At 26.6% G+C, this 13396-nt stretch overlaps 1 protein-coding gene across 50 annotated transcripts in view; it reads right to left on the bottom strand.

The window, feature by feature from the left end:
* The window catches only part of bt (projectin protein bent), a 432362-nt gene that overhangs the window by 284831 nt on the left and 134135 nt on the right, over positions 1 to 13396 (bottom strand). For 45 of the 50 annotated variants that reach the window (XM_075363582.1, XM_075363597.1, XM_075363590.1 and 42 more), the window contains exons 16-19: positions 12689 to 12814; positions 10365 to 10460; positions 5366 to 5422; positions 642 to 698 (exon numbers count right to left, since the gene is read on the bottom strand). In XM_075363582.1, coding sequence (XP_075219697.1) covers positions 642 to 698; positions 5366 to 5422; positions 10365 to 10460; positions 12689 to 12814 — 336 coding nt within the window. The remainder of the gene's footprint in view (positions 1 to 641; positions 699 to 5365; positions 5423 to 10364; positions 10461 to 12688; positions 12815 to 13396) is intronic. The other 5 variants (XM_075363596.1, XM_075363626.1, XM_075363637.1 and 2 more) reach the window with 2 other exon arrangements.

Genomic DNA, 13396 nt, shown 5'->3' with positions numbered 1-13396 from the left:
GCTATAGACTAAAAAATTCTGGACCAATTTACATGCGGGAAAAGAGGGGAATGGGGAAAAAGTAAAAAGGGAAATAGGGAAAAAGAGAAGAAGGGAAAAAGAAATAAAGTGAAAGAAAGGTTAAATTTTGTGAAGTCCCGTAATGCTCATTTTTAAAATATTTTATCAAACTTTAAATTGTGTTCATTTAATCAATATATGTACTGAAATCTAGGAATAGCAAAGCATTGCCAGGTCTGTTAGTCAACTATAAAAGTCAATGTTGTGTTGTAGCTGAAATGTGAAAGATAATGGATAAATGATATATTTTGACTTCTTTAAAAAAAAAAAAAATAATAATAATTCTCACCTTTTAATATAATTATGTGAAATTGTATTTATGGAATCATGGATGAAAAAAATTAAAAAAAGTAGAAGTGAAAAGATACAGTAAGATTAAAAGTAAAGAAATTAATTACTTTTTTAAATTTTCTGAAGAAAAATAAATAAAAGAAGGACAGAAAAAATAAGAGATAAAATATAAATTAAAGTTTGAAAAAAAATAGCAAAATATACATAATAATAAGTTAATGCATAACATATTAAGAAGCAAAAAAGCAGAAAAATCAGAAGAGAAGAAGAGAATTACTATATTACTATACCTTCTCAATCTTCTTCTTTTCTACAACCTTCTTTTCTGTCTTGGACACTTCCTCGTTCTATAAAATTAATACATATTCAATGCAAAATTGGTCATCATAATAATTACTTCAAAAAAGAAGATTATTGAAATATGTAAGATATAATTAATTAATTATTATTAAAATGCTATTATTAAATGTCAAAAATATTTTGTATACACTCTTGGCTTTCAGTAAATGTTACTTAAGAAATAAAAAGCAACTAACAGCATTGACTATTCACTTATGTAAATTTAGTCATGAGAAAAGCATGATTGAACATGGTTGGAAGTGATGGTTCAACATCAAAATTGTTGAACTATCAGTAAGGTTCAACAGTTTTGTATTGTTGCCAAGGATTAGTGCTTGCATCTGTCTGTGGGTAGAGGGTTAATAGTTCGAGGCCAAGCTGAACCAGTTATTTTTTATTTCAACCGCAATATGAATACATAATAAAAACATAAAAAAGACAGAATTGATACAATACAATGCATTATTTAAAATATAAAGCACTTAGTCAATTAATTTAGCATGTACTGATATTTAATCAATTTACTCTATCAATAAGTTTAGCATCCTGATATTGATAAAGATAATACTATAATTACACATTAAAAATACACTACCTACAAAGCAAAAGTCTGACTGTAGACAGGAGTACCAGATCAACACTGCAATTCCCAACACACACGCACAGTTTTTTTCAGTTCTCTCTCTCTCTCTCTTGCTCACTCAAACACACACACATACATGCACATGCACATGCACATGCACACACACACACCTAATTTCACAACACAATATTGACACTGACCAAGTACAAATATAAGTACATTAAGGTCCCATTAAAATTTTAAATCGACAACTGTTTCAATTAAACTAAATCACCACTGAATACAATGCTTCCTCTCATCAATTGTCATGGAGAAAATCCACTCCTTTAAGTTAAATTTAATTTAACTTAATTTTATTTGATTCAAATTACAGGCATTTCCAGGTAATTCTTACACTTCCAGGCAGGTAATTAAAGAACTTACGTGTTAGAAAAATAAAAGTTTTTTGAAACAATGTAAAATAAGGCCTTGAAACAACAATACTTCCTCTAAAAGTCTGCCTAGTTATATATAAAGCTTTCACTTTTAGCTATCACCACCCCAGCATTACCATTTCTTTTGTAAAAGATTAGAAGCAACTTATAAACGAAAAGAGATCTAATGGGAAACACAGATTTAAAAAAAAAAAAAGGAAAGAATGTGTTCTACTCACACCACACATTACCCAAACAATAGCTTTTAGCAAAATTATAATTTGTTGAAGATAACTGATATATAGGTTGATCCCCAGCAATGCAATCCATAATTTAATTTAAAATGAACTAGAGCAAAGTAGATTTGACGAAGAACTTTTACCAGAAAAAACCTTCTTATATGATAACATTTTTTAATGAATATAAGCAAATTTCAAACTCTGTATATCCAAATTCCATGACAATTTGTCATCTACCATCAACCCTAAGAATTTTATTTAATAAAATTCATCTGAGATATGACTGAACAATCATATTATAATTGAATATGAGCAGAATTAACATTATGGTAAATTAATGAAGTTAATAAGCTGGAAGCAGATGATAAAGTAAAAAATAAAAAAAAATTAAGAGAAAAAAAAAAAAAAAAATAAAAATTAGATAAAAAATACAGTAAAAATGAGATATTTGGTTTTTAAAGCATTTATTGACAGCTAATTTATTGACATAAAACCATAAGCCTAAATTATCCAGATCAATCTGTAAACTATCAAGATTCTTAGATGAATACAATAGAGCAGTATCATCTGCAAAAAACATAGCTTTACCATAAAATTTATGTGAGAATAGGTCATTAATAAAAATTAGAAATAGAATAGGTCCAAAAACTGAGCTGAGGGACTCCACAATTCGCGTGAAGGATATTGCTCATACAGTAACTCAATAATTGATCTGGTATAATTCACCCAATTAACTTCAATGCTATCAGCTTCTCAGTATTATCATATTGTCACCATATCATCATATCATCATGTAATCATATTGTCAATCTGTTGTTGGGTTCTAATTTATAACACATCCTGACCTACCAATTGAACTATGGCTAATGAACAAGCTGCAGTACTGACTAAATGATTAAGGGATGCAGCAATGTTTGGATTCCAATTTCACAAAGCTGCATAAGATATTCAGAGACTCCTGGAATATCATACAAATTAATCAATGCGGTTCAATAAAGAAATGGGAATTACTTCTATTTTTTAATGTTGGAATTTCTCAAAGTAAATGCACATTAGGCATTAATTCCTTAGATATCTAAGATTCAATACAGCTAACGTCTTTCAATAAGAATGCCTATATTGAGCAGAGCATTCCATTAAGGAAAAATAAATCTTGAAACATAATTCTACTATGGTTATTTAATATATGCCAGTCACAAAGTGTGCAGTAATATGGCATATTTTCTTATGAGTATTGTACACTCTAGGATTTTGATATAGACTTAATCTAGTTTGATTTCCATGTTGATGTTGATGTAGTACTAATTTTGATAATTCAAGTGGGTTAGTTAGCATAATGAAAAATTGGATTCCAATTTCAAAAGTATTAACGACAAAACCAATAGATAAGTTTATGAATACATAATTATATGAATTTATATGATATATGGCAACATTCTATTAAAAAAATAATTTCTTCAAAAATCTTTTTTATTTTATTTTTTTTATTCAATTTAACAGCATCCTATATTTTATTTTTCAGAAGAATTAAAAAAAAACTGCACTGAATTTTTTCCTTTAATTTTTACTACAAAGCAGTGTTAATTTCAATAATATAGTATTTTTAAAAACGTCAATATTACAAATATACCATAGTGTTCAACCAAACATAGAACTTCACAAATTTGAAGAACCCACACATAGAAATATGCTTCTGTTTTAATAATGGCCAGTATAGAAGTTCAGTTACAAATCTTAAAATGTGCATAAGACACAGAGAGTTAAGAAGTTACTTTTATGAAGTATAATAACTAGTTAACCATTATCAGTTAAATTTACATCTTTATCTTCCTGCTGTAAAAAATATATACCAACAAATAAAAAGTTACAACAATTAAAAGTTTAATTTTTAATGGATATAAATAAGAAAACCTCAGAGATTTATTATCATTAAAAATTATTCTGAAAATAAAATTTTAGTTTAAGGCATTTTTCACATCATGCCAAAGATTCCATTTAAGCGGAGTGAAGACAGTGAAAGCCATTCTGTGTAAGCATACTAAAAAAATGCCTACCTGATTTGTTATATTTTAATAAAATACTTATTCTTATTAATATATACCAAAAGAAGTAAATAAAAATTCTGCATCAGTACAAGAAAATACAAAGAAAGCAAAATTAAGGGTAGTTGGAAAAAGCCATAAATATAAAGAATATATTTAAAATAGAAACATATAAGCAAAGGCAGTACTATAATTACCATTAGAAAATAAGTAAAGAATAAATATGTAAAAAAGCATGTGAGCAAATGAAATTCTGATAAATCATTGCTGATGTAATGTATTATAGCTAATAGCTGAAATTAAGAAGTTGGCACAATTAAAAAAAAAAAATTATAGTTAAATTGCTTATAAATATAAACTCACAAAGTTCAATTGTCATGAATTTAAGCAAGTCCATTTACACACACACACACACACACACACCAAGAGTAACATGACCTATTTATATTTTAGGATGCCTGGCTTAACCCAATAGGTGAATTTCCGATTATACTTGTGCAACTACCAGACAGGAAACAGAGTCTCTGAATCAGACCACAGACCATTTCCCCACCAGATCAAAACAAGGAAGTGCTACTGATCCTGGCATCCTCAGCGCAAAACTAGTAGGATCAGACCTATGTCCATAGATGAAAATTGGGAAGAAAAAATCAAGAATAAGGAAAAAGGAAAGAGGATGGCATAAAAAGGTGATCTACATTAAGAGGGAATGCAGTTCGACGAGACAATTCCACAACATTCCAAGGGCTAAAATTCCCTTCAAACAGCAGGTACCTGCTGTCAATACATAATCCTTTGAGAGCGAGGCATTATTTGGCAGCTGAGAGAATCACATTAATTATCAATGATTTTAAACTTGCTTTTCTTTTAGAAATTAAAGAGTTACCTTTAAAAAAGGTAGAGATTAGGCTCCTAATGAAATAGATCACCTATTCCTGAAATTGCATGACATGTGGAAATACCGTACTATTAATCATTCAGCTACATCTCAATTGGATTATGAGTTATCAATAACAATAAAATAATTATATTTTTTTTAGAAATACAGTGATTAGTGTATAAAATACTTTGATAAGTCACTGATTGTGCTTCAGTATGTGCTAAAGAACTGCACACCATATGCATATCATAAAGTGAAGCTTGAATAATACTTTCTAACAATTTAAAAAAAATGTAATAAAATACATATTTATGAAGAATTTGAATAATCTTTAAATACAAATAGAACTTCATAAAATGCAAAACAGCAACGGTAATAAACTAAAAATATAAACACAAACATTTTCATACATACACAGAATCATACATATGACAAAAGTAATAATATGAATAACAAAAAACAACATAAATATGTTAGAATTAATTAGTAAAAACAACCATAAAAAAAAACCAGTTTACCTCAAGGCCATCAATTTCTTTATCAGGTTTGGCCTCTTCTTTTTTCTCTTCATCTTTCTGTATCAAAATCAATAACAAACATGCTAAATGCAGTTTTTGTGTATAAAAACTTATTTACACTGGAATTCGTGTTTTAAGAACACAGTTATTTATTCAGTAATACATAATCACTTACATATATATCTAATTACATTTAGATAAAATGTAGATGTCCAACAAAATACAAAAATCTCAAGCTAACATATGCAAATTATATTTCATTAAAAAAATAAAAAATAAAACAAAAACACAACAAATGTTTAAGGTATATAATTAAAAAAAAAAAAATCTTGATTCGAAAAGTATATATGCAAGATATGTTAAAAAAAAACATTTTCATAAATCTTGATGCACAAGATTTCATGAAAAGAAAAAACCTTTCATTCAAAAATACCAGCCAATTAATATTTATCACTATAAAAGTTATCATGTGTTCTTTTGTAAACTGATTATTTAACAATTTCAACAACTAATTATTTAAACTGTTTCATTTAGCAAACTGATAATTAATGTGTAATTAATAAACATCATAATAAAACTATTCTGCAATTACAGTAGCATTCATACCATTAATTCAGACATCTCGATAAATCAAACTAATTTTTGTAAAATTAAAATTTAGAGTATAGTTAAAAAGTGATCAACAATTATGAATGAACAGCAGATCTCAAAATGCCTAAGAGATTACACAAGATGCTTCAGAATAACAAGCTGGATAAACTATACACAGTATAGTTTTCTCTAACTTAAAACTACATATTTTTATTTTTGTAGCAGTCTATAATTAGCCATGAATTCTTGAATATAAATTTTCAAAAAATACTTTAATTTTTAGCTTAGGATAAAAAACACAACTGATACAGTGAAAATTAAAGTGCCTTTAGGCTAATCTAGATCTTACTATGTGTAATCAAGGCTAGGAGTGCATTACCAAGTTTAAATTAATGGTATTCTACTACAATTAAATTTTTGTAATACAGTAAAATACTAATATTCATTAATTAATGAACACTACATATATATATATATATATATATATATATATATATATATATATATATATATAAAAATATAAAACATTTTACAGTTAGGTACATTATTCATTTTATTGATACCACTTAATTTTTTTTTCTAAAAGTTATATACTATTATCTAAATTTTATTTATCAGTTTTTAACAATTTACTGTAAGCAGAATATAATTTAGAAATTCAATAGAACCTACTTGTATGAATTAAAGTTTCTATCAATCAAGCTATATGTCAGATCTGTCATGGGTGTTGTAATTAATAGGGTATGGAAGAGAATAAGCAAACAAATGCTTTCCGCCTGAGAATGACATAGTCGGGCCTGGTTCCCTCTCCTGGCAGTTAGAGGCAGGCAATTGACTGACCAAGTCCTGGTCCCTTATGGTGGGGGGGGGGGGCGGGCAGGAACAACATAGTCGAGCCTGGTTAACCCTCCCTGGGGATTTGAGGCAGATGATTTAAAGATCCAACCGGTGAGCTGACATGCCATGTCGGACGTTCTACTGGTAGGCAGAGGAACTCAATTAAGTTAAAGGACACTCTCCTGGGCTGAGATTTACTTGATTGTATGTCTGACCCAGGGGAGTAGGGAATGGGGAAAAAAATAATGTCCAACTGACAAAAGCTAAGGATTATTTAGAGTAATGAAACTATCTTTCTTCTATCAACTTAGTGATATTAAGAATCTCACATGATCATCTAATAATGGGATGTATAACTTGTATTTTTCAGAAAAAATATATTTTGTGTTAAATTTATTTAACAATCCATGAATATTACAAATTTTATTTATCTTAAAAAAGTGCTAGGTTTCTAATACATAAAATATATATTTAAAGTACTTGTATTATTACATGACAGATTGTATTTATCGATTCATTAATGCACAGTTTCAAAATAGAAAGGAGTACATGGCTGACACATGTTAAGCACCTATGATACAAGGGACCAACAGAGTTTTTTCGCTGAGAATAATGATGTCCATTATACAGCTGGTGCCTGTAGAGGAAAGAATGAAGGTGTTAATTGTAGGACTGAATATCATCAGCATTTCAGTAGGCTGATATACAACTATAGATTTGGCTAAGTGAAGAAAGCAAAGGAAAACCACTTCACTCTCATTTTATATAATAACCTGACATGTGAAGCTTGTTATTCTTAAAAATGGCTATGTAATTTTTGGAGGTGACTCAAGTCAGATCACCTACAGCCTTAGAGTTATGCATGTACATTTGACATGCATGTCAAGTTGACAAGTTGACATGTTTGACAGGCATGTACAGTTTATGTACATTTGACGTACATTCAGTGTATGCATATTTAAATATTTTAATTTTGTATATGATTATATTCATTATGTTTTCAAAAACCATTGATCTATCTTATGGTACAAATTGGCATTTTAATTACTAAATTTCCTTCACACTTTAATTGCCAGATAAACTACTTTTGGCAGTAAATTTCCAATTCCTAAAAAACAAACAATAATATGAGAAAAAAATAGAAGATTTAATCTTATAGTTTCACTTAATAACTGCATTAACAATCAAGTGCCTTAGTCATCATTATATATTTTGACTTGCTTTATAAAAATTTTGCTAGGAAAAATTTCAATGTAACACCAACATAATGAAAATGTACCAACAATAAATCCTCAATACATATACAATATAACTGATGCAAATTAATGTTTATTATTTTCCCTCATAAGTAAATGAAATTCAATTACTGTTTGCTGAAAAAATTTCACATCACAACTACAACTGGGTTATTTTGCCATCCTCAGTTTACATCAATTGTCATCATGTCTCTGATCTGTATATCTCAATAAAACCCAAATGTAATAGCTGCATCTAGTTATATGTCTCAAGAAATATTTTTATAATTCATTAAAAGTTGTAGTACACTGTAGTGTTTGCATAATATATTTAATTGGTATTATACATATATATATATATATATATATTATGGATGAATAAGTTGATTGATGATATGTGCTGAATAAATTCCTATTTTGAGATGTACATACAGCATGAAAAATTAATTTGTTATTTAATGAACAAATTAATAGCAGATTAATAACAATAGTAACAATAAACAATAAAATTTAAAATAGAAAATGAATATAGAAAAAATTATTAAAAGAGAGACTTCACAAATCTTATTCTTATGAAAATGAAATACAAAGCAAACAGAAATGTATAGTGCTAAGACTTAATTAATGGAGCTGAGTATAAAATTAAGCATGACTATGAAGTTAAACTTATCACATGAAGAGTGGAAAAAAATAATATATGTATTTAATATAAAAAATTACAGCATTGGCAAAAAGAAAACAAAAGATATAAAATTAAAATATTTAAGGATTGAGTAAAATAATAAACTACACCCCCTCACAATCCAATAGTTCCACATCAATTGGAATGTTTCAGTGAGTACAATTGTGACATTTGAAAGGGTAAACAGTAAATACAGAATGGCAACAGCTGAAACCATGTTCAGTAAGCCAGTTCCTATAAATCAAGGTTAAATAATACTGTGTGCAGTTTCAGTGTATTTTTTTGGGTTTTACTAGCAGTTAATGACCACACTAGTCAAGTCCTGCTTAAAGTAAAAGTAAATAAGAATAAAAATGCATAAAAATTCTGCTTATACTGTAATAAATAAATCACTGGTAAATAAATAAAGTCCTTTACTTATATAAATATATTCATCAGCCTAAATTTGCAGAAACTAATAATATATGTTGAAAAATAGTTCTTTTGAATTAATAAAACAAATAAGAAAAGGAGAATATACTTAACATTCAGTAACAAAATGGGACACATCAGCTACAAGGTCAAATGGTGTTTTTGAGTAAGATATAAAATTATACTACTTAATGTTAAATATATTATATATTTTTGTAGTGTCAAATGAAATGCATGATAGATGTGGAAGAGTATATTTCCTTAACAAGAACAGACAAGAAGTAATACTCATAACATTTTAATAAAAATGACTAATATTATGATGACTTATAATATAAGAATGTATTTTATTCTTGGACAGTGTAATTAACAAAATGGCAGTACGGAAACAAAAACTAACATACTGACTAATACTATTTGGCAGTAAACAATGGATTAAATAGTTGAATAAAGTAGTGTATATGAAATAAATCAGTTAGAATAAAAAAATAATTTATAAAATTAAAGGATTATTTACATAAAAACTGACTATGATACATGAGCAAGTATAAGCCATGAAAAATTGATAAGTAAAAAATTCTAATGGTCATCCGCTTACAACCTGATGTTTCAGAAGAGTCCAAGAAATGAAGACAAGTAAAGAAAGGAAGGAGTATCAATTAAGAGATTAAATTTAAAAAAAAACTGAAGCCATCTTTAATTAACTGAGTCTCATAGATCATATTAAATTTAAACAATGTTAGATATTATTTCATTGCCTGCTGTTTATAATTTAAAAATATAATTTATTTCTTGGATAAGAAGGAACTTAAAAATTTTAACAGAGTAAATAAATAGTTTACTTAAAAAAATAATTAATTAATAAAATGAAGACAAAAAATAAGCAAGAAAAATAAAAGCAAATGAAAGCCAAGAAAGGTTATAGCAAATTATGAAATGAAATCTGTTATACAGCAAAAGTTAAACAATACTATGTTACAGCCCTTAAAAAAGTATAAAAATTTTAATTAATAATTTGCCATTAAAAAAATTAAAATCATTTAATAGTAATTATAGCAATCTTACTGGTGTATCAGCCCAGATCTTTAAATTATCACATAAAACACAATATAAAAGTTTTTACAAATATTCTTCACACTGTTCCATAGTGCTAGAAAAAATTATGTACCATTAAAAGTAAAATTATTGTCCATGAAGTTTATAATTTAATTATTTGTTTCCTCATAACAACCCAAACGATTACCTGCATTATAGTTATTTGTTCAGATTTCATTTGAGCAGATTTTCTCCTTTGAACTACTTTTAGACTTTCTTCTTGTTTTACTGTTAATTCTTCTTTCTGTATATAAAATGGTTGTAGATTTTCATACATGTTTATAATATTAAAAGCTTCTTTAATCAGATTATTACATAGATACAAGATAGCACATGAAATATATGGAATCTGTTAATCATTGTAAAGAAATGTACTAAATAAGAATAACTCACTACAACATAGAGAGAAAGCACAATGTGACTCCATTAAATCTTGATTGCATATATAGATTCAGAAAAATGTTTAACAACCATATAAAATAACTGAAAACCCACGCACTCTGCTCACAGCAATATCACAGAAAGGAGAATGTAGCAAAAAATGAAAGAGAAAACTTTAAATTTCAATACATAATAATTACGTAAATGATGATTTAAAGATCATCACTGCAACAGATGCACAGGCATTAGGAACTAATCTAGGAAAGGAATCTCTAAAAAGGCTCTAATCTAGTGAAAATTTGCAGGATTTTTTCCACAGCTACATTATTAAAAACCTTAAAAAAAAGACTACTGGGATAAATACAAAAGGAAAAATCCTTGATACATCAATAAGATGTATCAATTTTATAAAGATACAAATAATTCCATCACAGAGCAAAATTTACCTTTTATAGATAACCGCTTCTGATTGGTTTAACTATAAAGGTATACCATTATCAAAGATACAAAATATTTGTAAACACATAAAATATTCAGTATGATTCCAGATAATGATTATAATAGAAATACAAAGGAAAAATCTGAATATGGGCCAGATTCAGAACACAGTGAAATTTTTAGATTAATTGATACAAAAGGAAAAAAGAAGAAAAAGAAAGCCCCGGAAGGTACAAATACTATGAAAGAAGATTATAATATGTATTATATTTTAGCCTTAAAAAATTTTTTATTACATTTCAAGGAAACTAAGTAGACAAAAATAGTATCAAAAAATATATTTGACAATAGACTACCAATTATTGCTACTAATTTTACTTTTAGTCAAGTCCAAGTGAAGAAAAAAGAAAATTAGTTTATAAATTAAGTTGAGTGAAAATCATAAAATAATGCTATAAAAAGAATTGGTTATCATGTGAGATCAGATATCCAGTGATATAATTCTATTTTAAATAAATTAATAAATAATTTATAAAAGAATTCCTAATAAATAATGCTGTAACATTAGTAACCAATAATCAAAATGCCAACTTAAATTAATATATCTTATTAATATTTTTAATAGCCCTTAAGTAATCACTAATATTCTTGAAGTGTGCAAAAAAATTAAAGAAAATGTTATTATTAATTTTTCATTAAATAAAAGCAAGTAGCATCAAGGTAATGAAATCATGATTATGTTTTAGTATGTAATAAGAAAGTGAAATATAAATAATTTTAATAATGGCTTCATGAAATTAAAAATATATTATTCTTGAGTGGTGATTCAATAAGCTGAAAAATTGCAGCAATTAACAAAAAAATGATAAATGGAAACCAACACATATCTTGTATAAATTAATTGGACTAGTCATTACATATGACAAACAAACAGAAAAATTTAATGTAATTAATAAACTTGGTCTAATATCATGTTTTTGTACGTTAAATATCTATGTTTATGTATTTATTATTCTAAATTTCAATATTTATAGGATCATAGATCAAGAAATTTTCTTACACTTAGAAGAAGATGAATCAACATTTGCAGATAACATTATTAACAAAAATCCAAATCCAGGACTAACAAAAAATTATAAGTTTATGTCCGATTCATTGTAGAAAGAACTACAACGTTTTACTTTAAAAAATAACATTATGATTAATAACAACAATGATGAATAACATGATTAACAAAAATTATTAGCTAAAGAAATTATGCGTTGAGAATGAAAAAGATTATTCAAGTTATTATGACAATTTTTCATTAATTTCAACTCATTACTATTTCAGATTATTTGATTCACCAAACATGCTTGAAGCTTGAGCACTATCATAAGGAATTGAATTTCTATCACATTTAATCTCAAGAAGACTGGAATTCAAGCCCAGAACCTTCAAGATGAAAAGCAGAGATGCTACTGCCTCATGATGGAGGTTGGTGAAGTCAAAAATAAAATAATTTTATTTTGAATGAATATGCTGTAAACCTATAAGAGATTTTCCAGCTTGAATTCATATTTTAAAGATTAATTTTTTCTATGAAGATTTTATTAGCCTGTAATTTCTTATAAAAATCATGGTCAAGTACATATTTAGAAAATCTTAACGTACCTTCTTAATTTCAACCTTTTTCTTTTCTTCTTTTTTTTCTTCAACCTTCTTTTTTGTTTCAACCTTTTCTTCTTCCTTTTTCTCTTCTTTTTCTTCTTTCTTTTCTTCTTTCTTTTCTTCCTTTTTCTAAGCGTATTCATGGAAAATATATACATATTTACATAATAAATATAGATAAATGTATAAAAAGAAGAATCAAATGTAATATATAATATAATACCTAATACAATAAAAAAAAAATATGCAACATATATTTACATATACTTATTTACAAAAACTATATACAACTCATTGTACAATATTTGGCAATCTTTCAAAAAAACCAAAAACTACATAAATACCCATTCAAAAAAAGCCAAAAAAAATATATTCTTTGTTTTTACTAAAAAGTAATTAAAAAAAAAAAAAAAATGGAAAACAAAACACAAAAAACAATTAACATAACTTCATGAAGAAGAAATCAAAATGAATTGTGCATTGTACAGGAAAAAATCTATATACATATATATAAAGAGGATAATAAAAAAAGCTTAAGAATAAAAAATAAAATTTTATGAAAAACATTTCCTAAGTAATAAAAAAAAATTTATTAAAAAAATCAAAACCAATATAAATACAACACCCAACATTTATATAAAAAAATTTAGAGAAGTCTTTTTAAAACTAATTACAGAAACTATACAAATTTAATAATTAGAAATTCTTTGA

Source organism: Lycorma delicatula, chromosome 4 (assembly GCF_047948215.1).
Source record: "Lycorma delicatula isolate Av1 chromosome 4, ASM4794821v1, whole genome shotgun sequence".
Lineage (NCBI taxonomy): Eukaryota > Metazoa > Arthropoda > Insecta > Hemiptera > Fulgoridae > Lycorma > Lycorma delicatula.
The sequence above is the reverse complement of the archived record's forward strand: the minus strand, read 5'-3'. Positions and strand labels throughout refer to the sequence as shown.